A 21,433-nucleotide genomic window follows, 5' to 3' on the forward strand; every position below is an offset into this window, starting at 1 on the left:
AGTCAACGAGCAAGATACCTGTAGCATGAGGATCATAGATTGTCTAACAATACATTCGATGGGAACATGATGAGATTCAACTGGAGTTATCGGTTACCGCTCCGATGATATCGGACCGCGTCTCCGGCGGCACGGTGTTCGGCTAAATCCCGTGCGCCTATTTTTCAACATACCCTACATCAAATACTACCAAATGTTCATATTCTATGACAGTACCCATTTTCGGATGAAGCTTGTTATCGTACAAGGACGAATACTGGAATAATAATGCCTTTCGATCATCTGTCAAACGTTGCTTTTATGAAAGGGATTTAGTTAGAACTCGAAAGTATATATATATATATAATGTCGCATGATCATTCGACCCTCTTACCAGTGGAGTATATTGTCTGATACATCCCAGATCTAATAGCGTCCCGACGATCCCAGAACATCCATCATCCTTTCAATCGATTTAGCGTAGATCTCAACAGCCTGAACCTTGAGGGCCGTCAACTCAAGTGAACTAGCCTTTTTAGCCACAAAGTCCGTGTAGTCATCACGCACGGTGCGGTTAAGATTAATCTTCCGCACACCACATGTAATCGTCCGTTGGAAAAGCTCGTCAGATACCGGATGTGTCCCATGAAGGGCGAGTGGTGTAGTTCCTGAAACTAGCTTCCCAATGGCCGCAAGACTGGAATCACACCAGACGAAGGTTAGCCGATCTGCATGTATGTGGAAAAGTTCCAAAGCATAGATTGCAAGAGGTCTTCTGAGAAAGAAGTAGTTCTGTACATACCGCTCAAGATCCCATGCTTTCTCTGCCCCGCCAGCCGGATAACCACCATGAATATTCCCAAAAGAAGGAGCAAGGAAATGGACGCCGGTCCGACGCACAAACGTCTCAGCGTCTTCAGGACGGGTCATAACAGCTTCCATGTCCACAGTTGGCAACCCATCCTCGCCGCCCTCAATACGGCCCATTTCCGCTTCGATGGTGATGTTGAGAGCCCCTGCCCGATCTACGATCTCTTTGCAGTAGCGGATATTGGCCTCTTCGTCGAGCGTAGAGGCATCCACCATGATGGAATCCAAAGGCAGGGAAAGAGCCAGTTCCACATCCTCTGACTTGATGCAGTGGTCTAGGTGAACTGCGATTGGCACGGCGGCCGCATGTGCAGCTCTTACAACGTAGCGAATGAACTCCGGCCCTTGGAAATACATGGTCCAGGGAAATAGTTGGATGATGGCAGGTGAACGCTTGCGCTCGGCAGCGCGAATCACGGCCATTATTCCGTCATTGTTGTAGCTGGATGCGTGTTAGACCTGGTATTGTAGCTATACGTAGATGACTTCACTTACCAATTATATGCACCCACGGCGTAATTGTTCTCATTGGCATGGTTGAGAATCTGCCAAGTTAAGTTGCTGGCAGGGTATGTGCTGTTATCGCTACCCATGTTGGAATGTCTTATAAGTGATTGCACTATGAGTACCGGGAAGCAATTGCAGGGTGGTAGTCGTGCGAAATCATGAAATAATAATAAACAGACCTTTCCTATATCACATATTAGCATACAGGGAACTGTATATCTCATCCGCGGCATATATTCGCTTGTTAATTATCGCTTCATGCCCGTCGGCTTCGGCCCGGTTCCTGGTCCCGGTTTTCAACCGGCCTTGACCCACTGTGAGAAACATGAGTCGGACCAAATGAAGCCATAATCCTGCTTTTGTCGTGATGAGTAATGAATAGCATATCATGCTGTTTTTTCTAAGTCTAGACAGTCCGTCAATAGGGCATGCTGATCTTGCGATGGAAATATCTGTCAATTGCATCCGCATACAACTAGTCGAGATTCAATATAACATTATGTGCTACACAGTGTAGGCCTGGCTTGGTGTAGTAGGTTGAAGTCTATTGTGGTACAAAGTAGAAGACACAGTAGAAGGTCATCTTCCATTAGTTTAATATAGAACGGGTATATTTGTATTATTTGTATATTTTTATTATATATACAGAATAATAACTCAGGACAAGGAAAGAGGGCTTTCGGATAGTGGAAGCTCAGAAACACCGTACTGTTTAGCAGCCTCAAGGAACATCTGCTTTTCAGCATCCGCATATGGAATCCCTTCCTTACGACGCTGCATGCCGAGACGGTGCTCCGGCTCTCCGGGGAAGAGCACTTCATTGAAACCCGGGGCGGGAGTAACACCATGGACACGTTGCACCAAAGTGTCCATACGAGCCTTGAATTGATCCGTGGTCATGAAGATATCAGGCTTGATGGCAATGAAGCAATGACCGACATTTTGCGGCTTGGTATCCTTGTATTGGTCTCCGACTTCACCACCGAAGGCTGCGCCTGTCAAGACACCTGACATCACATCCATCAGGATAGCAATCCCAGAGCCCTTGGGGCCACCAATTGGCGCCATGCTTCCATTCAAGGCGATATTGGCATCGGTGGTTGGGTTGCCGTCCGCGTCCAAGGCCCAGCCAAGTGGGATGGATTCACCACGACGGGCGGCGCGACGAATCTTTCCCTTGGCGACAACTGAAGGCGCCATATCGAGGATGTAAGGCACCTCGTTGTTAGAAGGAGCACCTGCCGCGAAGGGTGAGATGCCCAGAAGAGTCTCCTTACCACCAAAAGGAGGCATCTGCTTGGCGGAGTTGGTGAAAACAAGTGAGATCATGTTCTTCTCCAGGGCCTGGATCACATAGGTGGCGGCCATGCCAAAATGGTTCGAGTGATTGACAGTAACCATTCCAATGCCATATATTTCAGCACGCTTCACAGCTTCCTCCATTGCTCTGGTGGCGACCACGAAGCCAAAGCCATTGTCACCGTCTAGTTGAGCCACAACGGGTGTCTTCTCGGTCAGCTTGAACTCTGGATTTGCCTTGACGCGGCCATTGCTGACACGATCCAAGTATTGAGGTAGCCGAGCCAATCCATGAGTATCCTATGGCATAGTTAGCAGTGCCACGAGTCACGGTGCGAAAAGAGTCGAAGAGCCACAGTAGTCGGACTTACCACGCCCCGAACATCCGCCATCACCAAACAATCGGCCATTGACTTGGCATCTTCCGGAGAAAGTCCCGCCTTCACAAGTAGCTCTGAGGCAAACTTTCCAGCGGCTGTGGGATCGGCATAGTAGCGAGCCTTCGTAGCCCAAAGACGTTAGTATATCGGATCATCCGAAACTTCGGACAACTTACGGAGGCCATTGTGCAGTAGTTGTATAGGTAGGGATTTCTGATTGGAGTTAACATGCCCTGACTATGTTCAGGTTCAAGAGCTTAAGTAGCATCCTATAAGTAGGAATTGGTATATACTGAGGAGAAAGTAAAAAGTAGCGAACTCGGATATGAGGGGAAGACCGTAGACGGTGGCGGACCGAAGCCGAATCGACTCCACATATTTTTGCCGTCGGACCTTAGCCGATGATCCACCGATTCATTAATTTCCTGGATGGTGTCATTGCAAACATTCCGATCCATTTCCTACCCTTTCTCGAATTTGGACCAGTCATTGAGATTGATTATCGGTCTATCAACTTCTCATCAAATATGGCTGCTAAGTGTGCCACACCTCTGCGATCTCTGCACCCACAGCGCTTCGGACGAATCGTCAGCCGGCGACTTTACAGCAACCACCGCCCAACAGTGGCCGTCCTATTCCAGGATATTGATCCTCCAGTCATTAACGGGGTTCGTAAACCTCGTAAACCGGGTGGTGAGTGCATGATTGTTTCTTGCAGTAGATTCTTGCTACCCTTGGACTTTTTTTATTTTATTTTTTCTTATTTTGCCTCTCTTGCTCTTACCCAATATTATCTTGATTGGCACGGGCAACGAAGATCTTCCTAGGCTAATGCAACTCCTGCAGGCTATCAAGACTCGGGAGCAGATATCGCCTACACACTGCAGTCAAAGGGTATCAACATTACGACTCCGGACCCTTCACCACAAGTGTTCAAACACGAAGGCTGGTGCTTCTCGGATACAGAGGAAGGCATCGTCTCCGCCGTGAACAACGGCGCTACACACCTATGGGCTAATACGATCCTATTTGATTCACATCCGCTGCAACAATCTCAGAAATTAACTCCCTATGCCTCGGACCTATATGTCGTGGGCCAGCCGCCTGGTCTGGTAGAAAACTGCGACGACAAGGCCTTCCTAAACGATAAGCTCCGCGCACTAGGCGGCTACACTCTGCCGCGGTCATGGTTAGTGACAGATTCTCATAACCTTGACGAGTTTGTCGGTTCGATGAAGAGCTTCCCTGTCGTGGGCAAGCCTGTTCGCGGACGCGGAAGCCACGGCGTAAAGCTATGTCATAGCCCCGCCCAGCTTAAGCAACATATCGAGGCCCTTCTTGGGGAGTCGCCTTTAATTATGGTAGAAGAGTACTTATCTGGCGAGGAAGCTACCATCACGGTTATGCCGCCATCACCGGAACGGTCTGAGCACTGGAGTATGCTGCCTGTGACAAGGTTCAACCATGCAGACGGCAAACTCCCGAGTTGTGACGAACGACGAGATGAAGGATCCAGCGTATGGAAAGGTAATGGAAGAATGCCAAGGTGTTGCTAAGCTCATTGGAGCAACTGCGCCAATCCGGATTGACGTGCGACGTTTCCGGGAGGGCTCGGAGTTTGCGCTTTTTGATATTAACATGAAGCCGGTAAGACACCCTGGAGTAACACAGTTTTTGCGTATGGAATTACGCGTGACGGCTGACTGTGATCTTTAAAACACAGAACATGACTGGCCCTGGCCGTCCCGGTCGCGAGGACCAGGCCAGCTTGACTGCCATGGCAGCGGCTGCTATCGGTTGGGACTATGGAACTCTGCTGCAGAAGATTCTGGCCAGCGCACAGCGTCTTAGTGCTTTCCGTGACTATCGTAGTCCATTTTAGCTCAATTAGACATTATCTCAACCTTAATTACTTTGAAGGATGAATAGATTTCTAGTTTCGATGTACCTTTTGTCTCAAAAAGTCGAGAGCCCACGTGACTTTACCATTCATTTACATTAAAATCACCTAATGGCATGCGAAGAAGTGTTTGTCTGTATAGGTAACATATGCCAACCCAATGCGTAGCTCAACACACAAAATCTAAGTATTAACATGAATGTTTAACACATCTCACTGGGTTTCATGACCGTTGACGCCGTTAGCCCCATTCATTCCCTTCACAGGCAAGAAGTGCCACATATATTCATCTTCAGGAGCAACTTCAAAATCAAAGCGCACCAGGTCCTCCTTATAGGGGAACATGTATGTACTGGTGACCCTGTGGCCATGAATTTGAATAAGCAATATATCTCAAATAACGTTACATCGTTCTGAAAGGGTCTCACGTACCAATGATGCTCTTTGCTAGCTTGATATTTCTCCAGCTCTCCCAGATTCTCGTGGAAGCTGAGAAGCGCAATTTCGAAGCCTTTAGTTCTCTCAATAGGGTCCGTCACAGAGGGCCCTCCAACTACTAGACGGTGTCCTTTCACACAATCGAGTTCTTTCAACTTCCTGAGCTCTCGGACAAATGTGTCCTTGTGCTCCTGCGTCACCTCAGGACGGAACTTGAACATCACTGATATTACAGTGTTAGAGGAGAACCAAGTGTCTCTCGCGAAGAGTCAACATGGTAGTATGACTTACCCATGTGAACAATTGTCATGTTGCGCGTTTTTGATATAAACAAGGTACAGATGCGCAACGCAGACAGAATGCGGTGTTCAGAAATTGACTTAGGTACAATGTCCGGCGCTGAAGAAACTAGCTTCTGGCAAGTTAGGGCAAAGCAGAGATTGATGACGGCGAATCACTGTCTAGATTTCACTGTACATGGGCTCTATCAAGTATAAGAATATGTCTCCGGCGCAGTGTACATTAGCTAATAACTGGGTCCCAGCGTGTCTCGGGCTGTAGCCGTCGTGGGGGATATGGCGGTTAAGCCCGGCAATGCTTCGGTTCGTCGCCGTTCCGCCATGGCAACGTTCCTTCCCATATGACCACCTGTAGGCATTGCATAAAGTTACAAATTAAGTTAATCGGATAGAAACTAGTGATTAGGCTGGCTTTTAGCCCCGAAGTATCCGTACAACTGTGCCGGCTTGTATAAGTGTAACCCCTTTCGCAAGCTCTCAATACCATGGCATGTAGCTGTCGACTCTCGCATAAACCCTTTCGAAAGCCATGTATTTCTGGATGCAAGTGTATAAATGGTGCTTTGGTCATGAGGCAATACAACTGCTAGACGGTTTACTCAAATCTGTTTGGCGAAATCGAGCGTACCGCAGGGAGCCAATGAGAATATTTGCTGATTTAGCATTTAAACATATTTCTGCAGTGAGCCATAGTATGACCTTAGAGATGGAAAGGGTAGAGAATAAACCCGTGTTGTAGTCCAAATATTCTTCTGCCTCTATTAGTGGATCAAACATGAAAGAGTTGCAACTTACAAGCCTTTCCCGTTAGACGCCGATATCATAACTTGCGAGCGGCCGTCAACCAAGCAGACGATCACGGACTCACATCCCTTTTCAGACTGGCTAGGCTTACGAAGCTAGGTAATGCCCATCTCCGTACTTCGACTTCCCCGCATTTTGCTAAGCATGGGGTACATATGGCAAAGTGGAAGGATCAGTCGTACCGTACCTATATAAGCCTCGTAGTTTCTGGTTGTTTTGGACACAGTCCGTACGTGTTCTTCCTGACACATTCCTTATAAGAAGTTCTCTCATTCTTTGCTTTCCCTCAAGTCCATTCTGTACTAAATCATGTCCGACAAAGTGAAACACTCGCTTCAACATGATGAGGAAGCCGTTCCTACAGAGAAGGGGATGAGCAACCGAGTGGCTGCCGCGCAGCAAATGAGCGCAGAAGAGTTTGCCGCCGCCGAGAAAAGCTTGAAGCGTAAGCTCGACGCCCGCCTCTTGCTCTCTGTGTGGATTATGTTCGTGATGAACTACCTTGACCGGGTGAGCGCTCCTGAATAGCTAAATAATATACTTAATGATACTCCATTCTTATTGTTTAAGACACAACTCGTTCCCCCGTTCGAAGTTTCACTTTGCTTCCAACTAACGATTGCAATCCCCGTTTACAGAACAATATCGCTGCGGCCAAAGTAGCTGGTATTGCCAAGTCATTGAACATGACAAGCGAGCAATATGCTACGGCAGTGGCTATTCTATTCGCCGGTTACGTGCTTATGCAACTCCCTTCGAACATCTTTCTAGCCCAGATGCGTCCATCTTGGTACCTTCCAGGTGTTATGACCATCTGGGGTATGCTTTCGGCCCTAGTTGGTGTGACCCACAACGCCGGTGGATTATATGCCCTCCGTTTTCTTCTAGGCTTTGTGGAAGCTGCATTCTATCGTGTGTGCTCCACTTCCAATAATCCCCTATCTTACCATTATTTCTTACCTATTGACATATATCAGCCGGCGCGTTGTTCTTAATATCATCATGGTACCGTCGTGATGAGATGGGTGTACGCAGTGCATTTCTGTTCTCCGGATCTCAGCTAGGAAGTGCCTTTTCTGGTCTCATCGCAGCCGGCATCGAGAGCGGCATGAACGGAGTACGTGGCCTCGAGTCATGGCGCTGGATCTTCATCATAGAAGGCTCAGCTACTGTGTTTATTGCCATTTGTGCGGCGTTCATTCTCCCTGACTGGCCTAGTAATACTCGGTGGCTTAGTCCGACCGAGCGCGCAGTTGCTGAGTGGCGTCTTATTGCAGATGCTGGCCAGGTAGATGAAGATGATGGACGCTGGAGCTATGGGTTTAAGCGTGCCTTGGCTGACTGGCGGTTATACGTATTTGCACTGACCTTCCTGTGTATACAAGTGTCGAGCGCCACGTCCAACTTCTTCCCGTCCGTCGTTCAGACGTTAGGTTTTAACCGCGTCAATACGCTTCTACTGACCGTCCCGCCCTATATCGTGGCGCTGCTAATTTCGATAGGAAACAACTGGTCGGCTGACCGACTTCAAAACTCTTCCTTTCATATCATCTGGCCACTTGCCCTAGCCATCGTTGGATTCGTCATCGCTGCTGCATCATTAAACACCGGTGCAAGATACTTTGCGATGATTGCCATGGTGGCAGGAGGCCACGGGTCAAACGCCGTACTTCTTGCATGGGTTCAAAAGACAATGCTTCGGCCGCGTATAAAACGTGCATCGGCTGTAGCTTTCGTGAATGCAGTCGGCAATCTTTCTCAAGTAAGTCAACTATTCGTGCCAACTTTCATGGATTCCCAAGTAAGAAAATTCCCAACTAACATGCTTCCACAATCATAGATCTTCTCTTCCTACCTATACCCTGATGATTCGGCACCGCGATATGTCCTCGCTATGTCGGTAAACGCTGCATTCAGCTTGGCAGTCATTATCCTTACATTGTTTATGCGAACAGTTCTGCTTCGTGCAAACAAACGTCTCGCTCGTGGAGAAACAACAGTGGAACAAGAAATGAAGGGTGGAAGTCAAGCTATGGTGCCGGGGGTTACTGAGGAGGAGCGTGCTATCCGTCGCGAAGACTTCCGCTTCATTGCATAGGGGGTGAAGTCCGATCCTATGAGAGCTACTGATGGCTGTTTCTTGACCGTTCTACATGTACAGTGGAATAGGGGATGAAATGGAAGGCTTTGCCATGTGGTATACGTTGCCTGCTGTGGTCATCGAAGTACATTCAATGTGCCACGGAGTGGATTGTTGTTGCGTGCCTTATAACTGAAAGTGGAAGGGCTGGAGATTCTCATATCTTATATGTAATGGTGCCATTTAGTATAACGGTATCATATAATTGATGCTTGTTGGCTATTTACCATCGGAGATACACATTCATTTCAGTATTCGGCTGAGCAAGATGTGGATGATTGATTTAGCTTGCATTTTTCTTGATGTTACTGGACAGGAGAAAGTGGCAGTTATATTATCAAATCATAGCTACATTAACGACCACGAAATTCCCTAAAAGCATCCTCCACAGAACGGCCCGCCTTAATAGCCTCCGCACACTTTGCATCAGCATCAGCAATAGCGGGAATAGCATCAAGAACCTGTTCAGCAAGCTCCTGAGGAAGCCGTACAACGCCATTAAGATCGGCGATAATATAGTCACCGGGGTTGATCCACGCATCTTGGTTTTCAGAATTGAGACGAACGGGAACATTCACTTCCGAGGGACGACATACTTCGCCTCCAGCGGTTGTACCCACTGACTTCGCAAAGAGAGGGAAGTTGAGAGCGCGGTGTTCGTTCAGATCACGGACACGCCCGTCGATTACGACACCGGTTGCGTTGAGGGCTTGAGCACGCAGAGTCATGAGACCGCCGTAGACAGCATTGACATGAGGAAGAGGCTGAGAGATGAAGACTACAGCGCCTTCGGGGATTTTGTCGATCTAAGAAGTGGTTAGTACTGTTCACAGACTTTACTAGAAGATGGGTGTTATGTACATAGTTGCCCTGCACTTTCGGGGACGAAACGTCTGACTTGGGGACAAACTTGACGGTCATTGCTTGGCCGACGATCTTGGTCTCCCCGGCTTGGAATTGTGGGGAGTACATGGTCAGACCTTCAAGGAAACCGCCATTGGGGTACTTGAGCTTTGATAGGCCATCGGCAACCTGGTAGACCTTATTAGCTATGTTTGTTTGATCTGAGGCAGCGAACTTGAAACATTATAATGAAATGTAATCTTCGTTGTGATCTAGAAAGTGTATACTCACATCGCAGGCACCCCACTGCTGCAGACGCGCGATGATATCTTTCGGGTCGGATGACATTGTAACGTGCTGGATTGTCGGGCAATTCAGCCAATTGATTTGTTCAGATCCAAGTGAGTCTGGTCGTCACAAAGCGGAAATGAGCCACAATTATTAGTCTTTCATGCCGGCTAGCTTCGATGACGATGTGATACCAATGCGATAACGGCACGGTTGGGACGCGAAGGGACGGTGTCCGACTCCGACTCTCGGCTCGGTCATTTGCCGACGCCTTCGGATATGCCCGCTGCTGTGTATAGCTATTGACTAATGTACAACAGCAGTGGAATTAAGACAGCATGAGCATCGTAACTGAAGGCCATTAGACCACTAGTGCTACGTGTCTGAAAGCTGGATTTTGAAAGAAATTACTCTCCAGTAAGTTCCCACATCGGACGATAGCTTCGATGAAAAACAATATAAGACAGGCAGAACGTACAGTTATACGACAAATATAGCTGATCTATATCTGTCTAGGCTTTAAATCAGTAGCCATAAAGTTACGCGTGTATCATTGGGAGCCCGAATACTGTCAGCATGGGCAGCATAACCACCGAGCACAAGAGCAGCTTCCCAAAGAAGCCCGTCCCATCAGGTGCATGGGACACCCATCACCATATCTTCGAGCCGGACCGCTTCCCCTTCGCAGAAGGTCGACACTTCACACCAGCACGCGCCTCGCTAGAGGATTTGCAGAAGTTCGAAAAGTCAATCGGAGTCGATCATGTCTGTATTGCCCACGGCCTCTCCTACGGACCTGACTGCAAGTCCCTTCTCTACTACCTGAAACAATTTCAGGGCCAGGCACGGGGAATTTGCGTGTTAGACTTGGACACTGTTTCAAATGAGCTTCTAGACGAATATCACGCGGCGGGTGTGCGCTCAGTTCGGCTCGACTTTTTCCGCCACAAGGCCATGGACAACGTCCAGATTCAAGCGGAGTTGATGGAAGCTACGGCCCAACGGCTGGCAAAATGGGGAAAGCCAGGATGGAGCATTCAGATTCAGCAACCCCATCTTGAGTTCTGGCCTCGTCTACGAGACGTGGTGGACAGGTCTCCGGTGCCGGTTGTGGTGGATCATTGTGCCTTGATTGCTGGTAGTAGCTACCGAGTCAATGACTATGTCACCAATATACAGGATGGTTCCTATCTAGCAGAAGGTGAACGTATTGATCTTGCAGCGCTTTGTGAGACACTCCGAAACGGTAATCTATGGATGAAGATCTCCGCTCCTTACCGATGTTCAAATCTGGCGCCAGGCTATGATGACCTCCGGTGGTTGGTGAGGCGTTTTGTGGATGCTAACCCGAGGCGAGTGGTTTGGGGAAGCGATTGGCCCCACACACAGCGACATAAGGATCGGGTCGGTAAAAGCTCGAGTAGTGAGGAGGCTTTTCTTCAGATTGACGATAAGGCCTGGATTGAGTCTTTGAGCAAGTGGATGTCGGAGGATGAATGGCAGCTTTTGTGGGTGGAAAACCCGGCTACGCTATATGATTATCATGAATAGATCACTACAGCCAATAAAATCATATGGATTATTGTTAAGTAACTTTGTAGTTGATGTGTGACGTTTAAACAAGCGCTGCATGGGAGCCGGCGTCCGATATCAGTAGACCATCACGTATGTTACTATGTACCTCTATTGGCGCACGCTGGGGGAGAGATATTTTAATAGATGCAAGATTAGCCATCGTACTGAGCTCTTGATCCACTCCAACTATCAATGTCCAAGGATTGCCCTGACCTCCACTGAAATAGCATCCGCTACCTGCTCTGTCGTAGAGCGTCCTCCTAGATCTGGAGTCAAGGTCCTTCCAGCTTCAATCACTCGAGTAACTGCCTCCCGTATCGCCTCAGATCCTTTCCCGTACCCAGCATGAGCCAGTAGTTCTGCCCCTGATAGAATCAGTGCAATAGGATTAGCTGCCCCTGTTCCCGCAATATCGGGTGCAGCCCCATGTGCAGCTTCAAAGGTCGAAGCACTATCACCTATATTCGCACCAGGAGCCAGACCAAGTGACCCTGCCAACCCAGCAGCCAGATCAGAGAAAATATCACCATATTGATTTACAGTGACCACAACATCAAACCAACAAGGATCGCGAACGACAGAATAACAAGCGGCATCGATCATCATATCATCACCCACAATATCGGGGTAAAGCCGAGCAACTTCTTGAAACGTCCGTAGGAAAAGTCCATCCGTTTCATGGAGGACATTTGCCTTGTGCAAGCATGAGACCTTCTTTCGACCATGCTTCCGTGCATATTCAAATGCATATTGAGACACCTTCCATGACGCACTCCGGGTCACCCGTTTGATCGCTTCGGCTGCTGCACCATCCTCGAGTGGTTTTTCCCACCCGATATAGGTATCTTCAGTGATCTCGCGCATGATGACCATATCCATCTTCTCATGACGCCCAGAGATACCCACATATCCTCTAATCGGTCGCGGATTGACGAATAAGTTCAACTCCCGCCGGATGGCATTATTGATTGAGGGATATGTCACCACGGAGCCATCCGTCTGCGTACAACTGATACGGCCATGAAGCTTTTCTGCTAGCAGTGGAGCTTTGATACAAAATTTCACGTCCTTTATGCGTTGAATGACTTGAGGTGGCAAAGCATGTCCATACAGCCTAACCGCCTCATCTGCGATAGGGATGAAGTCCCATTCTGGCTGGATGCCAGTTGCTTCAATGACGCGGATAGTGGCCGCTGTGATCTCGGGCCCGATTCCGTTGCCTTTGAGAACTCCAATTCGCATGATGGCTTGAATAGCAATTCCAAACAGAAACCTGTTAATAGGAAGAAGTGCATCTACGAGGTATGCATGATCAGAAATTCTTGGGATCTGATATGGTTGCAGATACTATTAGGTGAAAACCCATGCGAGCAATTCGGCTTACCCGAGGTCTACGAACACGATCGGATAGATCCGAAATCATGATGGAAATCCACCCATATCACCATTGGTGCTGTAGACTAGCCATTTATTTGATATTCTTAACGTTGTAAATTAGAAAATGATAGTAACGTTTATTACACTAGGACTAGGGGATCTAAGGCTTGAGTGAATCCAGGCTTCAAGCATTCAATTAAAAAAGACATGCGAATGGATGCCGAGAAAACAACTACTCCAAACCCTGGAAGAGGATATGCCATTGAAAAGCTTTCCAAAGGTAGTTGTCAGCTACATAAACAAATAAAAATTAGACACCTCTAACCGCCTGGACTACTCTGATTCGGTCTTGACCGACAATATGTTCCTTGCCTTTGTGTGCCCGACAAGCAGATGTAGCATCATACTATTGAGGTTGACAAAAAGGGCCCCTTAGGCACGATCGCAACCGGGATACTCCAAATGCTGAAGAGTGTCAAGTCCGTTTGGCCAGCATTGTGCCATATAAGCATTGCCCCATTCCTGGCACAGTTCAAATGCATTCCCACGGCCTGTTGGATGTCTCATAACTCCCGCAAGCAGCCAATTATTACCCACCTGAGCGAGGCTGGGAGATTCGGGTCAGCATATCAGCGTTGCTAAACTAAAAAGGAGACAGGCACTTACATTACACGCATCGCTCCCGGAGCCTGGCCGGAGTAAATCTGTCCACGCAGGATAGGAAATTCCTGCAGACGTCGGTTCCTAAACTCCTCGGGTATCTGCAACGCCTCGCGATTGTTGAACTGATGTGGGTAACGATTTCCTGTATATAGGGATGCGGAGTTAGTCGAAAATCGATACTGCCTAGGAATTCTATCACTCACGCCCTACTTGGGTATTGGCCTCAAGATGCTTCTTGGCCTCTTCAAACGCCCCCCAGACATCCCACTCGGGTGGTGTGTTCTCATCATCATTCTGCCGCTTGCCAATAGTACCCCCCTTTCCGATGAATCGGGGGCAGGAACCTACTCCACTGCTTGGCTCGTCAATACTCAAAGGTTTCTGGTCTTGGTCAAGCCATTTGTCCAGCCCCAGCTCCCCTTTCCACACGATCTGCCCAATACCTGGTGTCCACTGTAGCTTTGGGGTCAACCATTCATTCAACCCATTGAATTGTTTGTTCTGCAAGTCGCGCCCTAGACCGACATGATGAGCTGTGACTGTGATATCTGTGTGCGATGGCTCGGGTCAGTGATATAGGACCTGAAAAAGACTGGAAGTAGGATTCACCCTGGATTTTAAACCCTCCCTGCAGGACAGCTGACCACTGTGTGTCTATCGAAGGGTTATGAGGCGGCAGTACAGCAATACTAACATTGCTCAGGTCGTTCACCGAGACGCGGTCTTTCTGAAAGGCTTTCTTCAAGTCGAGCTTGACCTCTGCCCGATCACCTCGGGAAGGTCCGTCAAAGACCTTGAGTATATTGTTATACTGTTGCACGCCTTTATCAGAAAACTCCCAGATCGTGGATATCTGACTCCAGACGCCTCCAAATGTGCTTTCCGCATCGCCAAAGGCAAAGAAGATACGGTAGTCCGTGCCGGCATAGTAGGAGTCAGCCACATGCATCTGCACGGTCACACTATCGATATCATCAGAGTACGCCTGACGCTTTTCGTACGCGACCTGCTGCCGTGGTTCAATCAACTGCGACACGCTACTCATAACACACACGTCACCATCCGTGCATGCATTTTGCGGTGCGGTCAACGAAGGGCCAGGTGTGGCATCGCGGTGAGGAAGCCCAGCCGCAAGGCCGAAGAGGGCTGCAACAAGAAACAACAACATTTGCCGTAATATGTGCGCACTGTTCAATCCTATGTTGAAATAGATCTGTTTATGTTGATGACAAGGGATATAGGTCACTTTTGCAGGGGCATGACGCCTATTTATGTTCTATGCCAGCCGGATTGACATCCTCCTGAGTACCTTAGCATCCAACACGTATGGTGAGCTGGGTTGGCGATGTGACGACGGAATGCACAGGCTGAACTGTCTGTCAATAGATCAAAGGATGGGCAAGCTTGGCGTTTCGTGGTATGATCGAATACTTGCGCTACGAGTACTATGCTGGGCTTAGAATCCAGGCTGTGTAGATCTAGACCTTGTCATGGTTGAGAGAGCAGTAAGTCACGATGTAGATTGAGGAAAATGGATAAAGTATGAAGTAAACTGGATCCACAAATGCCTCTGATAGAGATGCACCACCCCATCTGACTATAGTGAAGCAACTGAAACCTACCATGTACTTCCATTTAATGGGTCACTCCAGGTCCCTTCCCAGAGATAGCACGACGATATACATAATGCTTCTGAATACCTTGAATACAGGACCAAAGTCACACAGCACACAAAGATATGCGTGACACCTAGGGCGAGACTTGGGAGCAACTTCAGAAAGGACCTCTGCCAAACCTACCTGAATTGTCCATCCTTTTGGTCCTAGGTCGTCTAGGCCTATTCGCTCATGCAGTACATTAATGTGGATCGCTGGTCATAGTGTTTGTCCAATTTGAGCCAAATAAACGTCCCGTCTTGGCTTCAAACTGGCGACTGATGGCACCGCACGGAGAACGTCGCATTGTGTTTCTCCACTCTGTACGGCTTTACTCTAATGTATGATTATCCCTTCGATCAGGATCACCTATCTCCAGGTGAAACATGAGGCAACATCGGGAGTCCCTCAGGATACTCGCTGCGGCTGAAATTATGGTCATATCCATCAATCACGCAAGTATATCGTTCGCTCTGGATAAGCATACATACATACTTAACGGTAGCTATATCAGCGCATAAAGTATAACAAGCTTCCGCGGAGATGTGTCAAGATGAAGCAGGAAGGGTTTACCTTATAACCCGCCACTCAACCACGACCGTCCTGGTTCTTGGGTTACATGTGGATCTCCCTTGCCTTCTATAATAAGGCTTGTCTTTTTGTCCTCGTGGAAATGGCACGTAAACGATGATCGACAGACTAGTGTCAACCTTATGTGGCATGTTATCAGATTATGATGAAACAAATTATTTGGATTCCTTTTTTTTAGCCCGGTCTGGCCCAAAGGCCAAGACCTAGACGATCCCAACGGTCCTTGGCACTTCTCAATCTCAGATACAGCCTGGAGATCGGCAAGTGAAAATCACGTCACCGAGGATCTCGTCAAGGATATTTTCTTGGTGGTATCCTCGATTTCTTTCCTTGAACTCTTTCATATCTGCTAGCCAGCCCACGAGAAGCACCATGTCCTTAGGCCTCCGTGTGACAAACATCCATGACGAAATGGACCAGATGGAACAGAACATAGTCCGAGCTGTTGGGAGAGCCCTTGCAGATTCAAATGCGGAATCTGCACGAGTTGCGGCAGATACCATCGACCGACTCATTCGCATGAAGTATATCGAAGAAAGGGGAAATGGGAATGCAGAAGACCTTGAGACCTTCCTCTGGCAGCTGTGGGATATTGTCATCCAAGGCGCCCGCGAGATTCTCCATGACCACCCCCTTCAAGACAGGCTCGTGGAGCTAGTCAGTGCTTTGACAGAGATACCCCCAGTGACCGTGGAGCTTTGGGAGGTAAGCTTGATCAATATATATTTAATCTGAAGACGTGCGCTTGAGCTGATATTTACACCCTGCAGTCGAAAACGTGTCTCTGGACCGATTTACCGCTCCTAGGGCCCAGTATGAGAGAGGCATGGATCTGTGAGTCGACCTTTATGGAGCATCAATCGCTCACCCTGTCATCTGAATATCTAACCACTTTCCATTTGCGTAGCACCAACACACAACAATAGCAGACCCACGAGCGAGGAGGCAGTGGAGTGGATCAACCTTAACGCCTTTGCTGCCAGGCTCCTAAATCTTGATGCGATCTCGTGGACTGAATTTGCAGTTTGGGAACTTCGAGTAGCGCTAGAAGAACCGTGTGAGGGGCAGGCTCTCGAGTGCAACGTAGTTGTGGCAATGGTGTGGATCAAGCATGCCGGTCATATTCTCTATGCCCTTGCTGTCAGTACGGGCGAAGACACCGACATCCTCGAAGCTGCCAACGGTCTATTTTATGAGGGGAGGAGTATGTTGTGTCTAGAACGTTGGGAATTCTGGAAGCGGCGGTTTAGTGAACTAAGTGGACATCTTGAGGGTAATGCATACCAAGTAGCTTTCGAAGCAGGGAAAGAGATGGAAGCAATCGAACGGTCGCACAAAGGATAGATGTAGAAAAGCTTTATATCTAGTACCTAATTCAAGATAATATTCTTACCATGCTTTAACATGTCCAGCTTCAACTGCCGCTCCAACGGCCTTGTTATTAGGATACTTGTTTAAGCTGAATATATGTCCATTATAGACTGAAAAATATAACTATACATTAGTTAGAAATCAAAAATCTTACTTCCACCTTACTACGTATACGTTGATCAAACTTAGTCTACTGTACCTCTTAGGATGTCTGCCAATACGAGCTCACATCGTTATCTGATGGAAAATACCACATTGACCCCTTTTTTCACACAAACATGAGCTAGTGGACGCTTATTTCGTATTAATCATTAAGAGTTTCCATAGAGTTCAAACGGACAGAGCTGGTGGAGCCTTTAGCGGGCATCGTCAGCCTATCCAAGAAACAGGGACTGTGGAGCCTTAGGCCCTCCCGACGGTAGCCTAATTTCCGCTGACTGATATTTAACTTACTGATTGCTACGAATACGAACCTCACCCGCACACAAACCTATCGCAACTGCTTCAGTTCATGCCATAGAGCCATTAGAGAAGATGGGTGGCTTTCACGTATACTGCGCGATATGTGGCTCAACCTTTTCCAGCAGGTCATTTATATCAATTGATTCTGACGATGAAATGGGTGATCACACTTACTCTGGAGAGGTTATTGGAGACAGTGATCTGGGATGGCTGGATGATCTCCGCGCCCTGGGCTTCAACCCAGACGCTGTTGGAGAGAGAAAGTGGGTTGGATGTTATTTTATGATCTGACCTATTGTTCTAACAAATATAGATCTTTTCTTACTGGAGATGGATACTATGATGATGCAGTAAGTTACATTTAGTTTAAACCAACAGGAAGACGTTCTAACATAGAAGACAGGGTGCTATCAATGCCGACGCAGGTGAAGGTGGTTTTTGATATACCTATCAAATTGTTCCTACGTTCTAACATAAAGAAGATCCAAACGTTCCCGTTGGTCCAAACAGTCAACCGCAGGATCGCTTCTACGCCTATATGTATGTGATTTGCCCATAAATCTTTAGAGTGTTATCCATTTACCTCTTACTGCCTTGCTAAAATTATCTAGGCTCTGGCATGATGGGGATCAGGAACATATACCTGTTTTCCCTTTTCATAAGTTGTGCTACGAGGAGATTCTCCTTCGGTGCTTTAAGGATGAAACAATAAATGGAGACGTTCTTTATTCCCTCTGTAAGGAACTAGTCAATGATTTCTCTCACAATAGTCTTCTTTTAGATTATGGAGATCCCTTGCCCAATTGTGAGCAATACTGGGAATGCAGGAAGGGCGAAGAGGTAATTCAACCGTATCAGAAGTGAAACATCGATTGACATGATAGTACTACAGCTGCTAGTGACGAACCCAGTGGAAATCTCTCCATTGACGAAGTATCTTGATGAGATTCGGGACATAGCCAATAGTGAAAAGGATACATCTGAGCCCCAAGAAGTCCCACAGAGCTTCGACATATTCAATACACTTCCCTATGAACTGCGGCAACAAATATTCAGCCTGCTTCCTTTGTCGTCTGTGTTGGCTCTTAGAGCAGCGTCTTGGTCGATGCACACGACCCAACTTCCAGAGAAAAGCTGGAAAGCAAGGCTGGAATACGATCTCCCTTGGCTCTGGGAAGTTCATGGTATTGATCTGACTGGCTCGCAGAAGCTGGAGGCTAGGCTATCCAAGACAATTGTTGAGCTGGAAGGGAAGAGTCAGTATAGGAGTGACAAAGTCGATTATATTCCCGGACTTGCAAATAGAAGGAGGATTTGGATGGTTTGTGAGGACATTAAAGACATGTATCATGAAACGTTAGCGGAAAGGGCAAAAAGTGAGACATCACAAGTTTGAATCCGGGGATTAAGGATGGAAGGAGAACATCAGTCAACTATCTTGCCCAAAGGTGTCCGGCTATGCTTATATACCACATACAAAGTCTAGTCATGATCTAAGAAGATGAGCGATTGCACGGGTTATCATTTTTCTTGCAGAAGAAAGATATAGAGCAAAAGCCCCAGCTTGCGGGAATAGATACCTGTGATCCTGCTACGCTTCCCGCTACTTACGTTAATTGATCTAAATAACATCTTCAGTCGTGCAAATACAGAATAAGGATCTGCTAATGATACTATAAGTAGCCAAGGGAACAGACCTCAAAGCCCGACATTTGTTCAATAGCCGTCGGCAATAGGATTGTCCTTGTTCTCATTAATAATGCCATGGCAAATGACATCTAGAAACACGGTAAAATGGAGGGGAAAAAAGATTATGATGTCAGACTCTGCAAGGTCACTGCGGCCAACACACCAGGTGCGCCAACATACGATCCTGATGGGCTGGAATATGGGCCCAGAACTGCCTCAAGTCAAGAGAGGCCAAGCTTTGCGGGGTTTCGATGTCGATCTCCATGTCGGTATAAAATCCACCGATATCCTTCGACCGGATTATTATCCACCCGCATGCATTCTGGACAAGTGAGCCCCTCATAAATGCCTTCCGAGATCCTGTAACGGTTTGAAGAAAAATAGCGGAAGTACCAAACAAGTATGAAGCTATCCGGATCAAGTGCCCTGCTGCTTCTAGGTTTCGGCCTCCTAGGTCATGCATCGCCGTTGGTCCATGTACAGGGCAAGAATTGCACCGTGAAGCCTCTCGGCCACGGCCAAGATGATGTCCCCAACATTCTCCACGCGGTGGAAAAATGTGGCCAAACGCCAGGAGGAAGGATTTCCCTTCCAGCCCCTTACACGTATCGCATTAATCAACGAATGACAACACATCTCGAAAGCTCAACCCTTGAAGTAGGTGGGATGTTGCTCTTCAGCGACGACATTACATACTGGGTAAACAATTCCTACCGGATCGACTTCCAGAATCAATCAACAGCCTGGCGGATAACCGGTCATGATTATGTGGTTGACGGAGGTCCGGAGAGAGGTGGAATTGACGGAAATGGTCAACTGTGGTATACTTGGGCGAAGGGAGGGAGCAATGTGTTTGGTCGGCCTATGCCACTGCATGTCTTAAATTCGACCCGGGCGGTCCTTCGCAATATCGCGATTCGTCAGCCGCAGTTTTGGGCTGTGTTGGTTGAATCTTCGTCGCATGTTGAGTTGGATAATTTCTATGTCAATGCGACTAATTCAGACCCTAATGCCACTGAGGATACAGTTTGGATTCAAAATACGGATGGGATTGATACGTACAGATCTGATCATGTTACGATCACCAACTGGGTGTATGAGGGTGGGGATGATGCGGTGGCATTCAAACCGAACTCGACCAACATTCATGTTGAGAATGTGACAGTATATGGAGGACCAGGGATTGCATTTGGTTCGCTGGGACAGTATCCTGACAGGTATGATATTGTCGAAAATATAACTGTGAAGAATGCCAATGTGAGTCGGAGAGACGAAATGCTTCAAGATGAAAGCACTAATATAAGCAGTTTCAACCGTCCTCCCAACGAGCGATGAACTCCGGAATATACTTCAAGAGCTGGTAAGTCCTGCATTCCACAATATATCGTATTAACTAATCTTATCCAGGATCGGTGTCAACTTCGGTGTCCCTCCGAACGGAGGTGGAAACGGCCATGGCTATGTGCGCAATGTGACTGTCGAGGATATCACATTCAAAGATGTACAGTTACCGATATACATCGACACATGGTAAGCAATGCCCAACGGACTGCAACACACAGGCTAACAGAACCTAGCCTGAGCTACCTATTCGATCAAAATGTTACTCAGTACTGCGATACATCCACATTTCGATTCGACGATCTACATTTCAGAAACATTAGTGGAAATGGGCTTGCTACTCCCACTAACTACACAGGCAGAAATATTACATTCGCAGTATCCATGATCTGTTCGAAGGAGGCACCATGTACCGATATTACATTCGAAGATGTGGATATCAAACTGCCTGAGTCGTATAGCGGGAAGAGTGTTCTGTGCGAGAACGCCGGTGTGCAAGGCCTTGAGTGCAACTCATAATCATCAGGTTTTATTAAAACTGGGAATATGCGGGATCAAAACTCTGGTGAGATTCGAGTGAGACTTATGTGGAAAAGTGCCCATAGTGGTCTTCCAGGGAGTCCATGTCGCATAACACAATAAGCAGCTAGACGCCTCGTCCTTGCATCTTGAAAAAGGAAATACCCTTCCAGTTTAAAATAAAATGAGATATGCTCAAATAAAAGGCCCTTTTTCAATGAAGTCATACCCTTAATTCTCAAGGTCAGTTTCTAATTTTAACCCAGCATCGATATTCCGCCTCCTATCTTGGCATGACATAGCACTAACCAACATCATTGGCTCTGATTACCTTCCCACGTAGAGCTACTATCAATTATGCAGATGCAGAGTAAAGAGCAAATGAAGGTTCCTCGTCCTAGTGGAAAACTCACAAGGTTATCAACGGGCTCGTATTTAGGTGG

General features: G+C 47.5%; 12 protein-coding genes across 12 annotated transcripts; 6 read left to right on the forward strand and 6 right to left on the reverse strand.

Moving 5' to 3' along the window:
• Positions 1 to 405: 405 nt before the first annotated feature.
• On the reverse strand, positions 406 to 1,442 carry AO090001000120 (class II fructose-bisphosphate aldolase; the record flags this gene model as incomplete). The annotated part of the gene is made up of 2 exons (XM_023234387.1): positions 406 to 1,291; positions 1,345 to 1,442. 2 exons carry the CDS (start codon positions 1,440 to 1,442, stop codon positions 406 to 408), a joined length of 984 nt encoding a protein of 327 aa, XP_023089518.1.
• Positions 1,443 to 2,013: 571 nt separating this feature from the next.
• On the reverse strand, positions 2,014 to 4,223 carry AO090001000121 (Ldh family oxidoreductase; the record flags this gene model as incomplete). Its single annotated transcript, XM_023234388.1, has 4 exons — positions 2,014 to 2,955; positions 3,027 to 3,130; positions 3,212 to 3,248; positions 4,197 to 4,223. The coding sequence occupies 4 exons, from the start codon at positions 4,221 to 4,223 to the stop codon at positions 2,014 to 2,016; spliced, it is 1,110 nt and encodes a 369-aa protein (XP_023089519.1).
• A 925-nt stretch (positions 4,224 to 5,148) lies between these two features.
• Positions 5,149 to 5,594, reverse strand: AO090001000123 (Dabb family protein; the record flags this gene model as incomplete). The annotated part of the gene is made up of 2 exons (XM_001818624.3): positions 5,149 to 5,296; positions 5,368 to 5,594. 2 exons carry the CDS (start codon positions 5,592 to 5,594, stop codon positions 5,149 to 5,151), a joined length of 375 nt encoding a protein of 124 aa, XP_001818676.3.
• Positions 5,595 to 6,785: 1,191 nt separating this feature from the next.
• On the forward strand, positions 6,786 to 8,574 carry AO090001000124 (uncharacterized protein; the record flags this gene model as incomplete). The annotated part of the gene is made up of 4 exons (XM_001818625.1): positions 6,786 to 6,986; positions 7,115 to 7,388; positions 7,454 to 8,238; positions 8,317 to 8,574. The coding sequence occupies 4 exons, from the start codon at positions 6,786 to 6,788 to the stop codon at positions 8,572 to 8,574; spliced, it is 1,518 nt and encodes a 505-aa protein (XP_001818677.1).
• A 395-nt stretch (positions 8,575 to 8,969) lies between these two features.
• Positions 8,970 to 9,807, reverse strand: AO090001000125 (RraA family protein; the record flags this gene model as incomplete). The annotated part of the gene is made up of 3 exons (XM_001818626.1): positions 8,970 to 9,422; positions 9,478 to 9,648; positions 9,751 to 9,807. The coding sequence occupies 3 exons, from the start codon at positions 9,805 to 9,807 to the stop codon at positions 8,970 to 8,972; spliced, it is 681 nt and encodes a 226-aa protein (XP_001818678.1).
• A 516-nt stretch (positions 9,808 to 10,323) lies between these two features.
• Positions 10,324 to 11,298, forward strand: AO090001000126 (amidohydrolase family protein; the record flags this gene model as incomplete). The annotated part of the gene is made up of 1 exon (XM_001818627.1): positions 10,324 to 11,298. One exon carries the CDS (start codon positions 10,324 to 10,326, stop codon positions 11,296 to 11,298), a length of 975 nt encoding a protein of 324 aa, XP_001818679.1.
• Positions 11,299 to 11,511: 213 nt separating this feature from the next.
• AO090001000127 (isocitrate/isopropylmalate dehydrogenase family protein) lies at positions 11,512 to 12,564 on the reverse strand (the record flags this gene model as incomplete). The annotated part of the gene is made up of 1 exon (XM_001818628.1): positions 11,512 to 12,564. One exon carries the CDS (start codon positions 12,562 to 12,564, stop codon positions 11,512 to 11,514), a length of 1,053 nt encoding a protein of 350 aa, XP_001818680.1.
• Positions 12,565 to 13,131: 567 nt separating this feature from the next.
• Positions 13,132 to 14,250, reverse strand: AO090001000128 (uncharacterized protein; the record flags this gene model as incomplete). The annotated part of the gene is made up of 5 exons (XM_023234390.1): positions 13,132 to 13,306; positions 13,366 to 13,504; positions 13,566 to 13,901; positions 13,972 to 14,155; positions 14,221 to 14,250. The coding sequence occupies 5 exons, from the start codon at positions 14,248 to 14,250 to the stop codon at positions 13,132 to 13,134; spliced, it is 864 nt and encodes a 287-aa protein (XP_023089520.1).
• Positions 14,251 to 15,980: 1,730 nt separating this feature from the next.
• Positions 15,981 to 16,952, forward strand: AO090001000129 (DUF3632 domain-containing protein; the record flags this gene model as incomplete). The annotated part of the gene is made up of 3 exons (XM_001818630.1): positions 15,981 to 16,313; positions 16,379 to 16,442; positions 16,516 to 16,952. 3 exons carry the CDS (start codon positions 15,981 to 15,983, stop codon positions 16,950 to 16,952), a joined length of 834 nt encoding a protein of 277 aa, XP_001818682.1.
• A 561-nt stretch (positions 16,953 to 17,513) lies between these two features.
• On the forward strand, positions 17,514 to 18,153 carry AO090001000130 (uncharacterized protein; the record flags this gene model as incomplete). Its single annotated transcript, XM_023234391.1, has 3 exons — positions 17,514 to 17,704; positions 17,845 to 17,981; positions 18,053 to 18,153. 3 exons carry the CDS (start codon positions 17,514 to 17,516, stop codon positions 18,151 to 18,153), a joined length of 429 nt encoding a protein of 142 aa, XP_023089521.1.
• Positions 18,154 to 18,318: 165 nt separating this feature from the next.
• On the forward strand, positions 18,319 to 18,927 carry AO090001000131 (uncharacterized protein; the record flags this gene model as incomplete). Its single annotated transcript, XM_023234392.1, has 2 exons — positions 18,319 to 18,817; positions 18,923 to 18,927. 2 exons carry the CDS (start codon positions 18,319 to 18,321, stop codon positions 18,925 to 18,927), a joined length of 504 nt encoding a protein of 167 aa, XP_023089522.1.
• A 605-nt stretch (positions 18,928 to 19,532) lies between these two features.
• AO090001000133 (uncharacterized protein) lies at positions 19,533 to 20,990 on the forward strand (the record flags this gene model as incomplete). Its single annotated transcript, XM_001818633.1, has 4 exons — positions 19,533 to 20,387; positions 20,438 to 20,490; positions 20,538 to 20,660; positions 20,708 to 20,990. 4 exons carry the CDS (start codon positions 19,533 to 19,535, stop codon positions 20,988 to 20,990), a joined length of 1,314 nt encoding a protein of 437 aa, XP_001818685.1.
• Positions 20,991 to 21,433: the final 443 nt, after the last annotated feature.

Source organism: Aspergillus oryzae, chromosome 2, assembly GCF_000184455.2.
Source record: "Aspergillus oryzae RIB40 DNA, chromosome 2".
NCBI classification, from domain to species: Eukaryota; Fungi; Ascomycota; class Eurotiomycetes; order Eurotiales; family Aspergillaceae; genus Aspergillus; species Aspergillus oryzae.